Below are 17102 nucleotides of genomic sequence, written 5' to 3'. Positions count from 1 at the left end.
TGACTATTAATGAGGTAGGTCACTTTAAAGAAAATGGGTCTGTGTTTAAAAAGAAGGGTTTATTTTACTTTATGTCTGTTAGGTTAAAAGTTGGCAATCGTACCAGGGACCATTAGCTAATCAAAAAAACCTGTAAGGGGCACTGTAAAAATAACATTTCCAATGTTTTGCAAACAGATTTTGGTCGCAAACATTGATAGATTTGATACTGATTTTCTAATTGGAATGGACACTTCCAACATGCCCTTCAAGATACCAAATTGGTATTATTCCGAACCCCGTTTCAGAAGTTGGAAATATTTTTGATTCGTACATAGCAAAAAACTATTTAAATGCTCACAAACAGCAACTCAATGTTATCATATGTTATGTTATGGAGATTTCTAAAGCACATAGCGGCCCTGAAACAAGGCTACCCAGCGCTGACCTACAACCATGTGAGTGCAACATAGAACAACACAGAAAGGACCTATGCTGCAAACAGCCAGGGCTTCAGCTGCTTTCTAAAACACAGATGATTTAGCGTCTTCTCTAGCAGTCCCGGCATGTTACTCCATAAGACCATGACCATTGCTTGAAAGGAGTGACCTCCCTGTCTTACTCTTTTGGTGCATGGAAAAAGAGAAAAATTCAAGCCAGTGGAGCGAGGGCCCTTGTAGGTATATAAGGCTGGAACAGGAAAATCAAACTAGGTGCTTCCTGCTTGTTCCTAATCAAATGAACTATGTACAAAGCTTTACATTCAGTGTGTTTCTCAATCAGAAGCCAGTGAAGTTTGCAGAGCAGTTTGGAAACAGAACAGAATTTTGGTGGATGGGAAAGAAGCCTAGCAGCTGCATTCTGGACAATCTGCAGCTTGTTTGTCACAGAGCTATTGGCACCCAGATAAAGAATGTTACAGTAGTCCAGACGCAAGATGATTAAAGACTATACAATCATTTGCCAGACATGGGGATGGAAAAAGCCAATAATCGATTTCAGCCTTCTGAGAGCACCAAGACACTTGAGCCATGGCTCTAATGAGAGTATGTTATCAAGCCAGGCACCCAGATTCTTTACAGCAGATTCAGGCTTGGTAGGAGACCCTAACCCCTTCAGTTACCAATGATCTCAGCAAACCTGAGCGTGCTTCTCTAGCAGAAGAATCTCTGTTTTGTTAGCATTCAACTTCAAGCAATTAGAGTGCATTCAATCTGCAATGGTGGTCATTTAGTTCGTTGATTCTGCTGACAAAGAGACAATAAGTTGGGCATCATCTGCATATGAAACCAAAGACATCCCAAAAAGATTTCATCACATCCACCAACGGCTTGACAAAGCTATTAAAGAGGGTGGGAATTAGGGCTGAGCCTTTCAGGACAACATGCTCCAAAGCTCTTTGAGTGGATGCGGAAGTGGGGGCATATCACTTTGAAAGATCAACCACTTAGGAAGGAGGCGAACCAGGCCCGAGCTTTACCACACACCCAAATCTTGTGCAGTTGCTCCAGTAACACCCCATGAGACACCATATCGAAGGTGGTACTTCAGGTACTTAAGTCCAAAAGAATGAGTACAGTCAAACCACTGTGATTGCAGCAAGACGCAGAGTCTTCATTAACAAGAAGAGCAAACTCTGTACTGTGGGATGATCTTAACCAATTCTGCAAACGGTCGAACAAGTGATTCTTTTCTACGAAGGCTGTCAGAAGATTGTTAACATGTTTTTCCACTACCTTTGCAGAAATGGTAGGAGAGAAATTGGTCAGTAATTTTCTGGCTGCCATGGGCACCAGTACCAAGGACAGAGAGAGACTGGCTAACTTTAGAAAGGTGGGCTTAATAAGCTCTTACATTTTAAGTATAAGATCAGGTTTGCTAGGTCATCAGGAGACCTGACATAACGCTGCTCACCAGGAAGGTGAAAGAGGTGCTGTCCACTGGCACTAGCTCCTTCAATTCATCCTCCAGCAACATATAGCCCATTCTTGATGTTGACCCATCATCCTCCGACCTGCAAGAAGCAGCAAATGCAGGTAGATGTAATTGACCCTTTTTACCAAACGGTCCACACATTTGTTACAGTTCTCATTAGATGCCTCAGCTAGCTGCGGGTGAGCTTCCAATTTGATCAAGCTGTTGCCAATTGTATGAATTTCTTTGAAAAGATTGCTGCAGTTTTCAATTTTACCAGCCAAGAAATCCGAACAGACTTTTTCAATCCTTTTATGGTAGACTTTAATAGCTCTCGTATTTTTAGCCAAAGCATCATAAGATTTCCTCCAAGTGCATTCAAGCGCTTTTTTCCAGCAATCAATTTATCGTTAAATCAGGAGGGCAAAAGTCTGTTCTTCACGTGGCCTGAAGGGACAGGTATAAAACATCCAAGGCCGAGGTTAACGAGACCTTTGCCTTCAGCACAGCTGCCTCAATGTTTGGATCCGGTTGAGGAATATTAGCGTGAAAGTGGTTGCTGAATTTTGTGATGTTCAATTTATGCCATTGCCTTCCCATAAAAGGATTGTCAGTAGCTGTCACTGAGGCATTTGGGATATTTAAGCCAATTGGCACCATGCAGTGATCAGACCATACCACCGGAATGGGGTGGATACTCGAAGGCTAAATATGTTAGAAAGACAAGAGTCCAGAAGATGACCTGAATAACGTGTGTAGCCTGTCACTAGCTGTGTAACTTGAATGGCTTTCATATCATTAATGCAGTTGTGAAAATGGCTGTCAGCAATCTGCTCAAAGTGCATGCTAAGGTTCCCTATAATAATAAAATTGACCAGTTTCAGCACAAGCGCAGAGATATAGGGCCTGATTTAGATCTTGGCGGAAGGGTTACTCTGTCACAACGGTGACGAATATCCCATCTGCCAAAATATAAATTCCATAGAAAACAATGGTATTTAGATTTCGGCGGACGGGGTATCCATCACTGTTGCAACTGATTAAACCTTCTGCCGAGATCTAAATCAGGTCCATAGTCTACTAGCGTCTTGCTAACTTTTCTTACTGGTCCTGGAGGTCTATAATCAGGAGGCCCGAAAAGGTGAAGTTTCTATTAAGGTGAACATGAAACAGCGCACTTTCACAGTCCTGTATATATCATGAGCCAAAACTACACCCAAAGGACCTGCTATAATTGACTGTAATGCCACCCGACTATAACATTTGTGGGACTTTGTGACGCAATAGCCAGGAGGGTGAGCTAGTGCTGTCTCAGCATTTGTCGACTGATTAAGCCAGGTATCCATCAGTAACAAAGCAGCTGGTGTGTGATCTATAATGAAATCCAAAATATTGGTGGCATGGCATGGGAATGGCAATTGATGCTAAACATCTTAATGGTGGTTGCGAAAAGTCTCCCCTCACAAGAACCATAGGAAGGGCTAGTCAGACTAGCGTGCTTGGGAGAGAAACCACATTGTTTATATCTGACATCCACCTCCACCAGGGGCCAAGCACTGGGTTCATTACCTGTGCAGTTTGTGGTAATATGACAAAAGCTGGGAGCCCAAATACTCAATATTTTGCATAGTTGGGGGGGCAGGGTTTCTGGACAGGCACCGACTGGCTTGCCTTTGGAGCACCTTCGGTGTGCTAGTGATGTGCTTACTGCTTGCGCCTGTGCATCATCCCCCTTTTTGCAGTAGATAGGTCACTTGAGAACCATCATATGACTGACTCTAGACCGCTAACTTTGTGTCATGGCCTGGCCAAAATAGCCAACAGGGAGCATGCTCATAGGAAGAAAATGCTCCACAACGATTGTCATGGCCTGGCATGAACTAATCTTCTCCAGCCCTCAACAGACAGACTCAAATACAGTAAAAAACACACAAATAGGCCTTAAAACTCAGCGATAAAATACAAGCTGAAATGGTTCTATAGTAGTTCACCAGTGGTAGTAGAATGAGTCAGGCCATTGCCCACCTATTTATAGCAGATAGCGCACTTGAGAACCGGCAAATGGCGGCCACTAGACTACTAATTTCCCTGTGTCAAAGCTTAGCCAAAATGGCCAACAGGGAGCGTGCTCACATGGAGAAAACGTTCTGCACAAATCGTCATGGCCAGGCCCGATCCCACCTACTCCAGCCCCCAACAGATAGATCAAATTCAATAAAAACGCACAAGTATGCCTTAAAAGTCAGCAATAAAATGCAAGCTAAAGGGGTTCGGTAGTAGTTCACCCATATTGAACTTCTATATATTCTCAAAGCATTTGAGAACATTAAAATGGTTCGCCGTTAGTTTTTGTTTCTAATTTGAAGAGTCTAATTGCTCTTGTAATTCCAGTTTAGATACTTTGTGAATCTTCAAAGAATCAACTGGAGTTGCCAATGACTGATAAGTTATTGAGACGAGAATGGAGGTTGTAACACATTTGCAAAGTGTAAACAGTCCCCGAAGGACAGCTTTCACATTGTGAAGTGTGGCGCCGGATAGAACAGCAGGTGGTCCCACAGACAACAGCATGCTCCCCCCAATGTCATTCACTACACTGCAATTCTCGAGGGCCAGTACACTCAGACACACTTCTGGGTCAATAGTGGCAGAGTACTGAGGCCTGGTCAACACTGAGTCCCCTTGTCTGGTAAAAGCTGCTTTTGTAACTTCTCGCTACTTTCATTTAATTGCTTCAAGCTGTACTCGTCACTTCACCCTTGATTTCCCTGTTTGGATTCCCATGGACCTCCTGAGCCAACACCTATTGTAACTTGTTATCTGCCAGCTTACCCCTTTTGTTTAGTTTGTCTTTCCCATCTAGACTCCCTCCCTCTGAGTGCTGTAGTGGTCTTCATGTTAAAATCCCGAGTTGGTTTTGTGGTGCACTGAGACTCGTGCCAATCTGTACTGTCTACCTTTCTTAATTCCCCCTGTCTTGTGATCCCTTAGTCATTTTTGTTCTCTCACTCAGACGTGGAGACCTAACTCCAAGTCTGGATCTGCCAACTACAAACCTGCAGGGGTCTCTCTCTCTCTCTCTCTCTCTCTCTCTCTCTCTCTCTCTCTCTCTCTCTCTCTCTCTCTCTCTCTCTCTCTCTCTCTCTCTCTCTCTCTCTCTCTCTCTCTCTCTCTCTCTCTCTCTCTCTCTCTCTCTCTCTCTCTCTCTCTCTCTCTCTCTCTCTCTCTCTCTCTCTCTCTCTCTCTCTCTCTCTCTCTCTCTCTCTCTCTCTCTCTCTCTCTCTCTCTCTCTCTCTCCCTCTCTCCCTCTCTCCCTCTCCCTCTCTCTCTCTAGGTAGGAAACGGAGCGAATTACATCGACATCCTCATGCTGGCACAGCTGAGTTTATGACACCGAGTTCCTTCCCTGTGTATTTCCCGCCTTTCACAGGGAGTCCTAATTGGGATTTTGATAAAAACATAATAATGAGGTAGGTGATTTTGGAACACCCTTTAGAATAATATTTTATACTGTGACAGAGCAGCACACCATTTTCAGCACAACATGAAGGTAGTTGTCATAAAACATTAAGGTCCTCATTACAACATTGGCGGTAAAAGCCGCTTACCGCCATGCAGAAGACCGCCAACACACCGCCGTGGCTGCGGAATTCCGCCACAGCTATTATGACCCACATCTCGAAATCCGACAAAAATCAGACACCCACAGAACTCCGCCACACCAAAGGTCAGTGATAAACTGGATAAAACAAAACCTCCACTGTCACGCCAACAGAAATACGCCCACACTATCACGACACACGAATCCACGCGGCGGTCTTTCAACCGCGGTATTCCATTGGCGGTACACACCGCCGCGCCCAAAATACACACACTCTTACAAAACACAACCACATTGGACAATTCGAAATACACACACCTGATACACATACACACACCACTCCCATACACCCAATACAATATAAAACACACACCCACATCACCCACAAACCCCTACGACCAAAAATCACAGAGAGAAAGCCAGAGAGAGACACCAGCATCCACAAACTACCATCCACAGGCACTCAACACCATCACCCACACAACTTCCACGCAACAAAACACCACACACCACTACATATCACCACACTTATCACCACACACACCACCCCACACATTACCTACACCACCCCATGGCACGGCAAAGAAACCCCAGGTTCTCGGAGGAGGAGCTCAGGGTCATGGTGGAGGAAATCGTCGGGGTAGAGCCACAGCTATTTGGAGCACTGGTGCAGCACACCTCAATTGCAAGGAAGATGGAGCTATGGCGAAGAATAGTCGACAGGGTCAACGCAGTGGGACAACACCCGAGAAATTGGGACGACATCAGGAAGAGGTGGAACGACCTACAGGGAAGGTGCGTTCCGTGGTCTCCAGACACCACCTGGCAGTACAGCGGACTGGCGGCAGACCCCCACCTCCTCCCCCACAACTAACAACATGGGAGGAGCAGGTCTTGGTGATTCTGCATCTCCTGAGGGCCTCGCAGGAGTTGGTGGAGGAATGGACTCTGGTAAGTCAAACCTTTAACTACCATATCCCCCACCCTACCTGCATGCTATCACAGACCCCCACCCTCGCCCCCTCCCCTATCACTCCAACTCTTCACAAATATACTAATATCACAAACCACACATCACAACACCAAGCCCTGCATGCAACACCAACGCATGGACACCCATCACTAAAGCATGCACACAGCACATACCCATACACTCCCCTAAACCATTATCACACAAGCCCCCACACAGGAATGCTAGCACTCGGGTACACGGTCACCCACCCATTGCACACCATGACACACACAGATGCAATAATCATGCTTTTACACCCCTGCAGGACCACTACCCAACGTCACCAGACAGAAGGGGCCAGACATCTTCCACCCCATCTACAGAAGAGCAGCTCTGTCCAACTGGATCCAGATGACCAGCCCGGACCATCGTGAGCCTCGGGACAGTCGGTTCCCCTCACACAGGCACAGGCCACCACAGACCTTCCACCCTCGGGTAACACCAGCACAGCACCCACCCAGCGGACCCATAACTCCGTCCCCAGGACACGTCAATCAGCTGTGTGTCCACCACTACAGGGAACCCAGGATAACCCACCACCCCAACAACAACAGGGACCTGGGGGCAGTGGCAGTGGGCACATGGTCCAGGGGACGGAGGCACAGGAGCACAGGGGAACTGGGAGGGCGGCTGTGCGACAGGGGGCGGACAGGCCAAGGGAACCCACTCTCCACTGTCCCACTTTGTCACCCTGTCTATATTGGAACTGCCCCAGCTCCACTTCCTATGCCCATATGGGCAATGCACCTGTGAGACTAATAGAATGGACTCTACCATGGACACCCCTCCGCCATCACCCCTCACCATTTAACTCCCCCCACCAATATTTTGTATGTAAATAAACACACCTAAAGCACCAAAAGATCTCGCGTCTGTCTGTGATTTCGAAATAGTGTATTTGCAATTACAGTGACAAAATTTCCAGGAAATAGTAATGTCAACATACCAATGTCAGACAGCTCTAGTCCATGAGGAATCTAAGCAGATGACACACGTTGGAAACCACACCTGTGAAACCGTAAGGGAAAATGACAACTCAGTGACCATACACTGGGTGAAATCGACAGACAGGATAGAGGTAGAAGTGTAAAAGTACTTGTAGTAGGCAGGAATGTATTCTCACCTGTGTGTCACTGGAAATATTACTGGATGACTGAGTACCTGTTGTCAATGTCTTCTTCCTCTGCTTCCTCCTCATCACTGTCCACAGGCTCCACAGCTGCCACAACACCGCCATCTGGACCATCCTCCTGCAGAAAAGGCACCTGTCGTCGCAAAGCCAAGTTGTGAAGCATACAGCAGGCCACGATGATCTGGCACACCTTCTTTGGTGAGTAGAATAGGGATCCACCTGTCATATGGAGGCACCTGAACCTGGCCTTCAGGAGGACGAAGGTCCGCTCGATCACCCTCCTAGTCCGCCCATGGGCCTCATTGTAGCGTTCCTCTGCCCTGGTCCTGGGATTCCTCACTGGGGTCAGTAGCCATGACCGGTTGGGGTAACCAGAGTCCCCTAATAGCCACACCCGGTGCCTCTGGAGTTGACCCATCACATAAGGGATGCTGCTATTACGCAGGATGTAGGCGTCATGCACAGAGCCAGGGAACATAGCATTTACCTGGGAGATGTACTGGTCTGCCAAACATACCATCTGTACATTCATGGAATGATAACTCTTCCGGTTCCTGTACACCTGTTCACTCCTGTGGGGGGGGACCAAAGCTACATGGGTCCCATCAATGGCACCTATGATGTTGGGGATATGTCCCATGGCATAAAAGTCACCTTTCACGGTAGGCAAGTCCTCCACCTGAGGGAAAACGATGTAGCTCCGCATGTGTTTCAGCAGGGCAGACAACACGTTGGATAACATAGGCTGGGACATCCCTGATGCCATGGCCAGAGTTGTTTGAAAAGACCCACTTGCAAGGAAATGGAGCAATGATAGCACCTGCACTTGAGGGTGGATTCCTGTGGGATGGCAGATTACTGACATCAGGTCAGGCTCCAACTGTGCACACAGTTCCTGGATTGTGGCACGGTCAAACCTGTAGGTGATGATCAAACTTCTTTCCTCCATTGTTGACAGGTCCACCAGCGGTCGGTACACCGGAGGATGCCGCCATCTCCTCACATGTCCCAGCGGACGGTGCCTGCGAAGGACAACAGCGACCACAGAGTCAAACAACTCAGAGGTATGTACCCACAGTCTACACAGAACACCATTCATACACAAAATGTGGCCTGTATGTGTTGTGAGACTAGGCCTAGGTATGTGTGACAGTTGGTAATTAGGCCATGTGGGCCCCTGAAAAAGGCAGCTGCCTGACCTGTAAAGTGGGACAATGGGATGTGAGGTAACTGCGCTGGCGTCGTACACCGTCGCGGTAGGCGGTCGAAGACCGCGGCGCAAAGCTGCATTGGTTAACATTGGACCCTATTGGTTCCAGGAGCCAATGACGATGTGCGCCGGCGGTGATGGTACGCACCGCTGCGGACGTGACCGCCATTTTCTAACTGTTGAATCACTCGATACCTGATCTTCGACAGGAGAGGACCTACACTGCAAGTGCTGCTGTGACCTTGGTCTGGAAGAGACAATGGCTTGTGCGTCTGGGGAAAGGGCCCCTGCCTTCACTGCAGAGGAGTTGGAGAAGCTCGTCGACGGGGTCTTCCCCCAGTACACGCTACTCTACGGTCCTCCAGACCAACAGGTAAGTACACAGGGAGCATGTTGTATGGGCTATGCCTGTGTGGAGAGGGCTGGTTGTAAGAAGGAAGGGGGCACAGTTCTGCGTGCATGAAAGACTGTGAATGCATGTGCCACATGGCAAGGGTAGGGATGTGGGCCACTCACTTTGACGGTGCAGTTGGTAATGACTTCTCTTCTTCCCCTGTACATTTCATGTAGGTCAGCGCCCACCAGAAGAAGGATATTTGGCTTGCCATCGCCAAGGACGTCCGGACCCTCGGGGTCCACCACAGACGGAGCACCCACTGCCAGAAAAGATGGGAGGACATTCGCCGCTGGAGCAAGAAGATGGCGGAGGCTCAGCTGGGGATGGTCTCCCAACGTGGGAGGGGTGCCCGTCGAACCATGACCCCCCTGATGTTCCGGATCCTGGCGGTGGCCTACCCGCAGTTGGATGGGCGCTTGAGGGCATCACAGCAGACCCAAGGGGGTGCGTACACTATCATTCAGTGGACTTTGCGCGCAGTGAAGGTGTCTGGGTGGGGGAGGAGGGCTGTGGGTTCCCCTAAGCCAGGGCGAGTTCCGTAGGCTAAGCCCATTCATAAGGTATGGCCCTGTGGCCCCCCACCCCACCTCTGTAGAGTGCCAAATACAGCTAGTCATGCCCCTGTGTCATCTATGTGTGCAGATGTCGTCCATAGCCTTGTAGTCCATTTCCCAGGAATTGCACTGTAGAGCCCAACAGCGCGACGTAGTGCAGGGGGCTGCTGTGTCTGTATTGTCTGCCAATGGTAGCGGTAAGCCATGCACTCAACCTGTCTTTCTTCTGTTCCCCCCCCCTTTTTGTGGTCTCCCTGTTCTTGTGTGCATTAGCATCATCAGGCGGAGGTACAGTGGCACCAGAGCACGAGGGAGCTGCATCCCACATGGGCATGGAGGCCCACACTACGGACTCAGAATACACCAGTGGGACGGAGGGCGAGGGGAGCACCACGGCGGTCACAGGATCTGCAACCAGCGACACGGACTCATCCTCCAATGGGAGCTCCCTTGTGGTGGTGGCAACATCTGTGCCCCCCACTTCTACAGGTACAGCCGCCACCCCCCCTACCATCACCACCCTCCCAGCAGCCCCTCAGCGTGTGCCCCGTGGCCGCTCACCCAGGGTGGTGGGCATCACCTTCGCCCCAGGCACCTCAGCCCCTGCCCCTGTCACCTCTGCTGCCCTCAGTGAGGAGGCCATTGACCTCCTCAGGTCCCTCACTGTTGGGCAGTCTACCATTTTGAATGCCATCCAGGGTGTAGAAAGGGAGTTGCAACACACAAATGCATTCCTGGAGGGCATTCATTCTGGTCAGGCTGCCCTTCATCGAAACGTTCAGACTCTGGCCTCAGCACTGATGGCAGCCATTGTCCCTGTGTCTAGCCTCCCCTCTCCAACTTCCTCCACCTAGACCCAATCCCCTGTACCTCTGCCTATCCCAAGCACACCATCAGACCAGCCTGCACACACCTCACCACACAAGGGAAGCTCAGGCAAACATAAGCACCACACATCCCACAGGCACTCACGCAAGCATCACACACATACAGACACACCAACATCCACTGCCTCCACTGTGTCCCCCTCCTCCTCAACTCCCTCCTCCCTCCCAGTCTCGTCTACACTCACTCCTGCATGCACTACCACTACAGCCACTCTGTCCCGCACCAGCACACCCACCACCACACCCCGCTCACGTGCATTCACCACCCCCACTACCATTTACACGTCCCCTGTGTCCTCTCCCAGTGTGTCTGTGACGCCCCCTCCGAAGATACACAAACGCAGGCACACACCCACCCGACAGCCATCCACCTCACGACAGCCTCCAGCCCATGCACCTGCACCCAAATCCACAAAAGTTACACCTCCTACAACCACCACCTCTTCCTCCACTCCCAAACCCCCTCCAGCTACCCGTCCCAGTGTGTCCAAACAACTTTTCCTGTCCCCCTTAACCTATTTCCCACCACCCCCCATCCAACTCATAGGTCCCGTACTAGCACCTCAGCCAAAAAATCTCCGGGACCAGTGGTGCCTGTTCTTACAGGTATGTGGAGTGCACCGGCCACCAGGGCAGCCAGTGTGGCACGGAGCCACAGCACAGCCAGTCCCCCCCCTGTGAAGCACCAGAAGTTGGACAGTGCCTGGCGGGAGAGGGGGAAGACTCCAGCCAGCCAAGCCGCTCACAGGGGTCCCGGGGGGAGTGTAGACTCAACTGTGACTCCTCCCAAGGTGGGGAAGGGGCAGAAGAAATCTCCAAAGTCTGGGAGGAGCAGCACGGCGGAGAAGACCACCATCATCCCCGCTGCCCAGGAGGCCACCGCCAGCCCCATCGTCACTGCCCAGGAGGCCACCGCCAGCCCCATCGTCACTGCCCAGGAGGGCCCCGCAAGCCACAGCCCAGCTGGCCAGGAGGGCCCTGCAAGCACAGCCCAGCTGGCCCAGAGGGCCCCGCAAGCCATAGCCCAGCTGACCCATGAAGGACCGCCAGCCACAGCCCAGCTGGGGAATGACGGACCGCCATGGCAAGGACCGCTGAACAGGTCAGACACTGGCAACTAAAGCACCGCTGAACAGGCCAAGGACCACTGAACAGGGCAAAGACCGCCATGGCAAGGACCGCTGAACAGGGCAAAGACTGCCATGGCAAGGACCGCTGAACAGGTCAGAAACTGGCAACTCAAGCACCGCTGAACAGGCCAAGGACCGCTGAACAGGGCAAAGACCGCCATGGCAAGGACCGCTGAACAGGTCAGAAACTGGCAACTCAAGCACCGGTGAACAGGCCAAGGACCGCTGAACAGGGCAAAGACCGCCATGGCAAGGACCGCTGAACAGGTCAGAAACTGACAACTCAAGCACCGCTGAACAGGCCAAGGACCGCTGAACAGGGCAAAGACCGCCATGGAAAGCACCGCTAGCCCATTTGCGGCAGGGGCAGTGACGCAACAGGGACAGTCACAGGGTGAGTGCTGCACTCTGGGCACCAGTCCCCCTCCAGAACCAGTGGAGACCTGCATCCACTCCGTCTGTCCTGCACAGGATGAAGCACTCTGGGCACCAGTCCCCCTCCAGAACCAGTGGAGACATGCATCCACTTGTGAGACTGTGGCTTTGCACTCCCCAGGATGGTACAGTGGGCAAACCACCCACTGTAGAGACTTGTGAGACTGTGGCTGTGCACTCCCCAGATGGTACAGTGGGCAAACCACCCACTGTAGAGACTTGAGAGACTGTGGCTTTGCACTCCCCAGGATGGTACAGTGGGCAACCCACCCACTGTAGAGACTTGAGAGACTGTGGCTTTGCACTCCCCAGGATGGAACAGTGGGCAACCCACCCACTGTAGAGACTTGTGAGACTGTGGCTTTGCACTCCCCAGGATGGTACAGTGGGCAACCCACCCACTGTAGAGGCTTGTGAGACTGTGGCTTTGCACTCCCCAGGATGGTACAGTGGCAAACCACCCACTGGAGAGACTTGAGAGACTGTGGCTTTGCACCCCCCAGGATGGTACAGTGGGCAACCCACCCACTGTAAAGACTTGAGAGACTGCGGCTTTGCACTCCCCAGGATGGAACAGTGGGCAACCCACCCACTGTAGAGACTTGTGAGACTGTGGCTTTGCACTCCCCAGGATGGAACAGTGGGCAAACCACCCAGTGTAGAGACTTGTGAGACTGTGGCTTTGCACTCCCCAGGATGGTACAGTGGGCAAACCACCCACTGGAGAGACTGTGGCTTTGCACTCTCCAGGATGGAACAGTGGGCAACCCACCCACTGTAGAGACTTGTGAGACTGTGGCTTTGCACTCCCCAGGATGGAACAGTGGACAACCCACCCACTGTAGAGACTTGTGAGACTGTGGCTTTGCACTCCCCAGGATGGTACAGTGGGCAAACTACCCACTGTAGAGACTTGTGAGACTGTGGCTTTGCACTCCCCAGGATACATCAATGGGCATGGAGGCCCCTCGTGGATCTGGCGTGGTGCACTCATCCGGCTGAGGTGCCCCCTCTTCCCTTCCCCCTGAGGTGCCTATTGTATTTCTATCTGATGCCCCTGCAGTGTTCTCTCCGTCATGTTCGGGTATCTTGTGTGGGCCTCGCCCATGCATTTTGGGCCCAGTGGTCCACGGACTATGAATGGTGCAAAACCTGCACTACTAATCGTGGTGTATATTTTGTTTATTGTGTATATATATATGTATATATTTGCTTACTGTATTTTGATATATTACAATGGTTACACTCATTTCCTTTTGCCTTTGCATTTTTCCAGGGGGGTTGGGGGTGTTACTGTAATGTATCGATAAGCATTGGTGTGTTTGTTGTAGTGGGTGAGGGTCGGGGTGGGGCTTGGGGTGTTGAGTGTTTGTGTCCCTGTGTTTTTGCCTCCCCCCTCCCCTATGTCGTAGGTGCAGTACTCACCGTGGTCTTCGCCGCCGGCGTTGATGCTCCTCATAGAAGAGCAGGAAGGCTAGCGCTGGGAGAATATGAAGTTGTGGATCCATGGTGCCCTCCTTCCTCGTGGAGTGTGTAGAGGTGAGCGTTTTCCTTTCGAAATGGCTGTTTCCACTGTGTTTTTATCCGCTGTGAATCCGCCCCAGAAAATGTGGCGGATTGGCCTGTGTGGGCGGTACATTGTCTCCTGCCTGTCTGTTGGCGGTTACCGTTGCGGTGTTCGTTTGTACCGCCGTAGCGGACGGAGTGTTAAAGTGGCTGTCTTTGTTGGTGGTTTCCGCCACGGTCGTAATTGCAAATTTTTTACCGCCGGCCTGTTGGCGGTCTTACCGCTGCTTTAATTCTGTCCGCCAGGGTTGTAATGACCACCTAAGTGTATCAGAAACTCCAACTTGATTGTCGCCTCACCTTGATAATGCAGCATACATCATAATGAAAGTAAACTCTCTGGTACCTTTTTGCAGCCTGCCATTGCATCAATCGCTATCTCTTGCTCGACAGTAGCACGCTATAACCCAATATTAGTTGCACAATGCAGTGTCCCGAGTAGCATACCATTCCCGACAAGTAAGAGTGGTGTGCTGTTTCCAGACCTTAAGTCACCAGGACCAGAAATACTGGACTGTTTTACAAGGCACTGATCCAACACTTAGTAAGACTGTGGGAAAAGAGGGCAAGGGCTGCAGGTTCCACCCACCCTTCAGCACTAAAGTAGCAGCACAGAAGTCTCCCTGCAGAGACACTCAGTGGCATATTTATACTCCATTTGCGCTGAATTTGCAAATTCAGCACAAAACTAACTCCATATCTATATTTTGATGTTAGACCCCGTCTAACATCAAAATATTCGAGTTGGTACCATTTTTAAGATGCGTGAACCTACCTTGCGTCAATGAGATGCAAGGTAGGCGTTCTCATCTAAAAATGGTGCTACCCCCATAGCCCCATATTTACTCCCCATGCTAAAATGACGCACGGGTGGGAGGAGGGGCTAAATAATTGTGCAAAGCTTGCACCGCACCATTACTTAACGCCTGGGTCAGACCAGGCGTTAGGGGAACTGTGGACCCATTTACATGGTTGAACACCATGGAAATGTCCACAGGTGCCCTCCTCAAGCCCCAGGAACACCCCCACCCACACCAGAGGGACACCAGAGGATGGGGGACCGCATCCCAGGTAAGTATGGTAAGTAGAGGTAAGTATATATATTTTTTAATGAAATTGCCATCGGGCCCAACTTGGGGCCCCCTGCATGACCCAGAGTGCAATGGCCATGCCCAGGGGACACTGGTCCCCTGTGCTGGCCATTGGGGTGGTGGGCATGACTCCTGTCTTTTCTATGACAGGAGTCATGTGGTATGGATGGTTTTGCGTCAGAAAATGGCGTTAGGCTGGTTAGAGTGTCTCTTATTTTGTCTCTAACCAGCCTAATGTCATTTTTTGGTGCAAAACCCCCTTCTCACATACTGCCACCCCCACCCGGCTAACGTCATTTTTTTAAAGCTAGCCCACCATTTGCACCAGTTTGCGGCATTCCATAAATTTGGCGCCTGGCTGGCGCTCTGGAATGACGCTATACTTTTTGACGCAAAACTCTGTTTACGCAGTTTTGCGTCAAAAAGTATAAATATGGGCCTTTCTCATTATCCTTTATATGCCCTCACAACTCCGACCAACAACTCCAGACCCCCACAAGTCCCTCAAAGAGAATTACGACCTGCTCAAAAGAGGTGGAAAATATTAGTTTTGCACTCCACAGCATTGGAGACAGTCTGTGTCAAAGAACCCAGTAATCCCAATTTAGCAGGTCATTCCCCTTTCTAGGAAGTCATTATCCCATGAAAAGACATACTTTGAAATTGTTAATTCTGGACGCAGTATCTCCCCAGAGAGGTAAAGGGGAGGTCGAAATGAAGGCCAGCCTGATAGTGTCAAACACCTATCTGGAATAAAGCGCATGGAGAAAGGCAGCAGTGAGCTAACCTCCCTTATCTTAGAATAATACCCCATACAAAATAATTATCTAATTAGTACACCTGATGATAGTTAGACAATGATTTCTGAATCAACATATTTAGATAACATCGATTTCAAAGGGGCAATGTTTTTTCTCTTTGTAATTTAACAGGAAAAGCTAGCTTTAGCGTTGACTCAGTGGTATTTTGACCACACAATATGAACATTTTCAAATATTTTCAACATAGGCATGTTGAAGTAAACATTTGAAACCAGATGGGATGATAGTATCAATGTCACACAAATACAATCATGTATTTTGAAAGTGAGAAAAAATAATTTAATTTCAACAATGGCCATTTTCAATATTCAGTTATTTTTTTTATCCAACCTGAGAGAAATGCTGTATCCTTCAATAAATTATTCAGGGCAACAACAATAGTCATTTTCCTTCCAAGCTGCTTGGTGATATTCCCAGAGAAAATGATTGGGCTGCCGTACTTCGAGAGCTTTACCTCCAGCTGTACCGTGTACCTGTGATCTCCACTCACTGTGTGTAAATCTGTAATCCCCTGAAATTAAAGTGAAGCCATTGCATGTTTAGATCTGTTTTCAAAGAAATTTTAGACTGAGACATACTAGAATATACAATTAGGGATACTGTTAAAGTGACAGTACTGGGGACACTGGCTCATAGAAAAACGGAAATGAAGCAAGTTTCTGAATTTCAGGGAATTCAGAAAGAATCCAGTAGCACTTCATAGAGGCTGCCACTTGTAGCTACCCGGGAGCACCTACGTAGGGAAACATATATGCATGCGAAAAAGTAGCTAGTGTGCATTTTCAAATGTGTACATGGAGCACATGAGTTTATATTTATTAAATTATTTTTCCCTGTGAGGAAACTAGTTTCTCTGTGGAGAAACCCCAATGGAACAAAACTGTTCTTCAAATAAAGTTACCACTTTAAGGTTGTTCCATCTTTTTTCCCAACGTAGAAGCATATTTAATCCTACTCATGAATGTGGTAAATCTACAACTGTTTTCAGAGTGGGAAACATTTGTTAAATTTGCATACTTTTACATGTTTATTGGTATTCCACATCTTTTGCGGATAATGCGCACAATAAAACACCCATAATCCAACCTCTTGAAGAAATGTATTCACATTTATAATTCCAGCACAAGTGTGCAATCATATTTGTGAGCATATTCATTTACGTGAGAAAATTCATGTTATCTGCCTGCACAAAACCCAGGAGTGGCCTTGGGCAGAGGTATGGCAGGGTTGATTTGCTTCCATGTTTAGGTCTGATTCACATTTTGCAAGTTGTAAGAAGTCATGGCTCAGTTCCACACATCATTTTCTAAAGTACTGTGCAAGTTGAAGGAGACACCTATTGTGTGGGGTGTTCTAATATTTAACATAAAATA

General features: G+C 49.3%; 1 protein-coding gene across 4 annotated transcripts in view; it reads right to left on the bottom strand.

Moving 5' to 3' along the window:
- LOC138261322 (uncharacterized) overlaps positions 1-17102 on the bottom strand; it is an 888401-nt gene that overhangs the window by 470043 nt on the left and 401256 nt on the right. For all 4 annotated transcript variants that reach the window (XR_011199068.1, XM_069210158.1, XM_069210160.1 and 1 more), the window contains one exon: positions 16060-16240. Coding sequence is in view for 3 of the 4 variants with exons in the window: in XM_069210158.1 (XP_069066259.1) it covers positions 16060-16240 (181 nt within the window). In the remaining variant the exon portion in view is untranslated. The remainder of the gene's footprint in view (positions 1-16059; positions 16241-17102) is intronic.

The sequence above is a fragment of the Pleurodeles waltl genome, chromosome 10 (genome assembly GCF_031143425.1).
Source record: "Pleurodeles waltl isolate 20211129_DDA chromosome 10, aPleWal1.hap1.20221129, whole genome shotgun sequence".
NCBI lineage: Eukaryota > Metazoa > Chordata > Amphibia > Caudata > Salamandridae > Pleurodeles > Pleurodeles waltl.
This window is presented reverse-complemented; position numbering and strand designations above follow the sequence as displayed.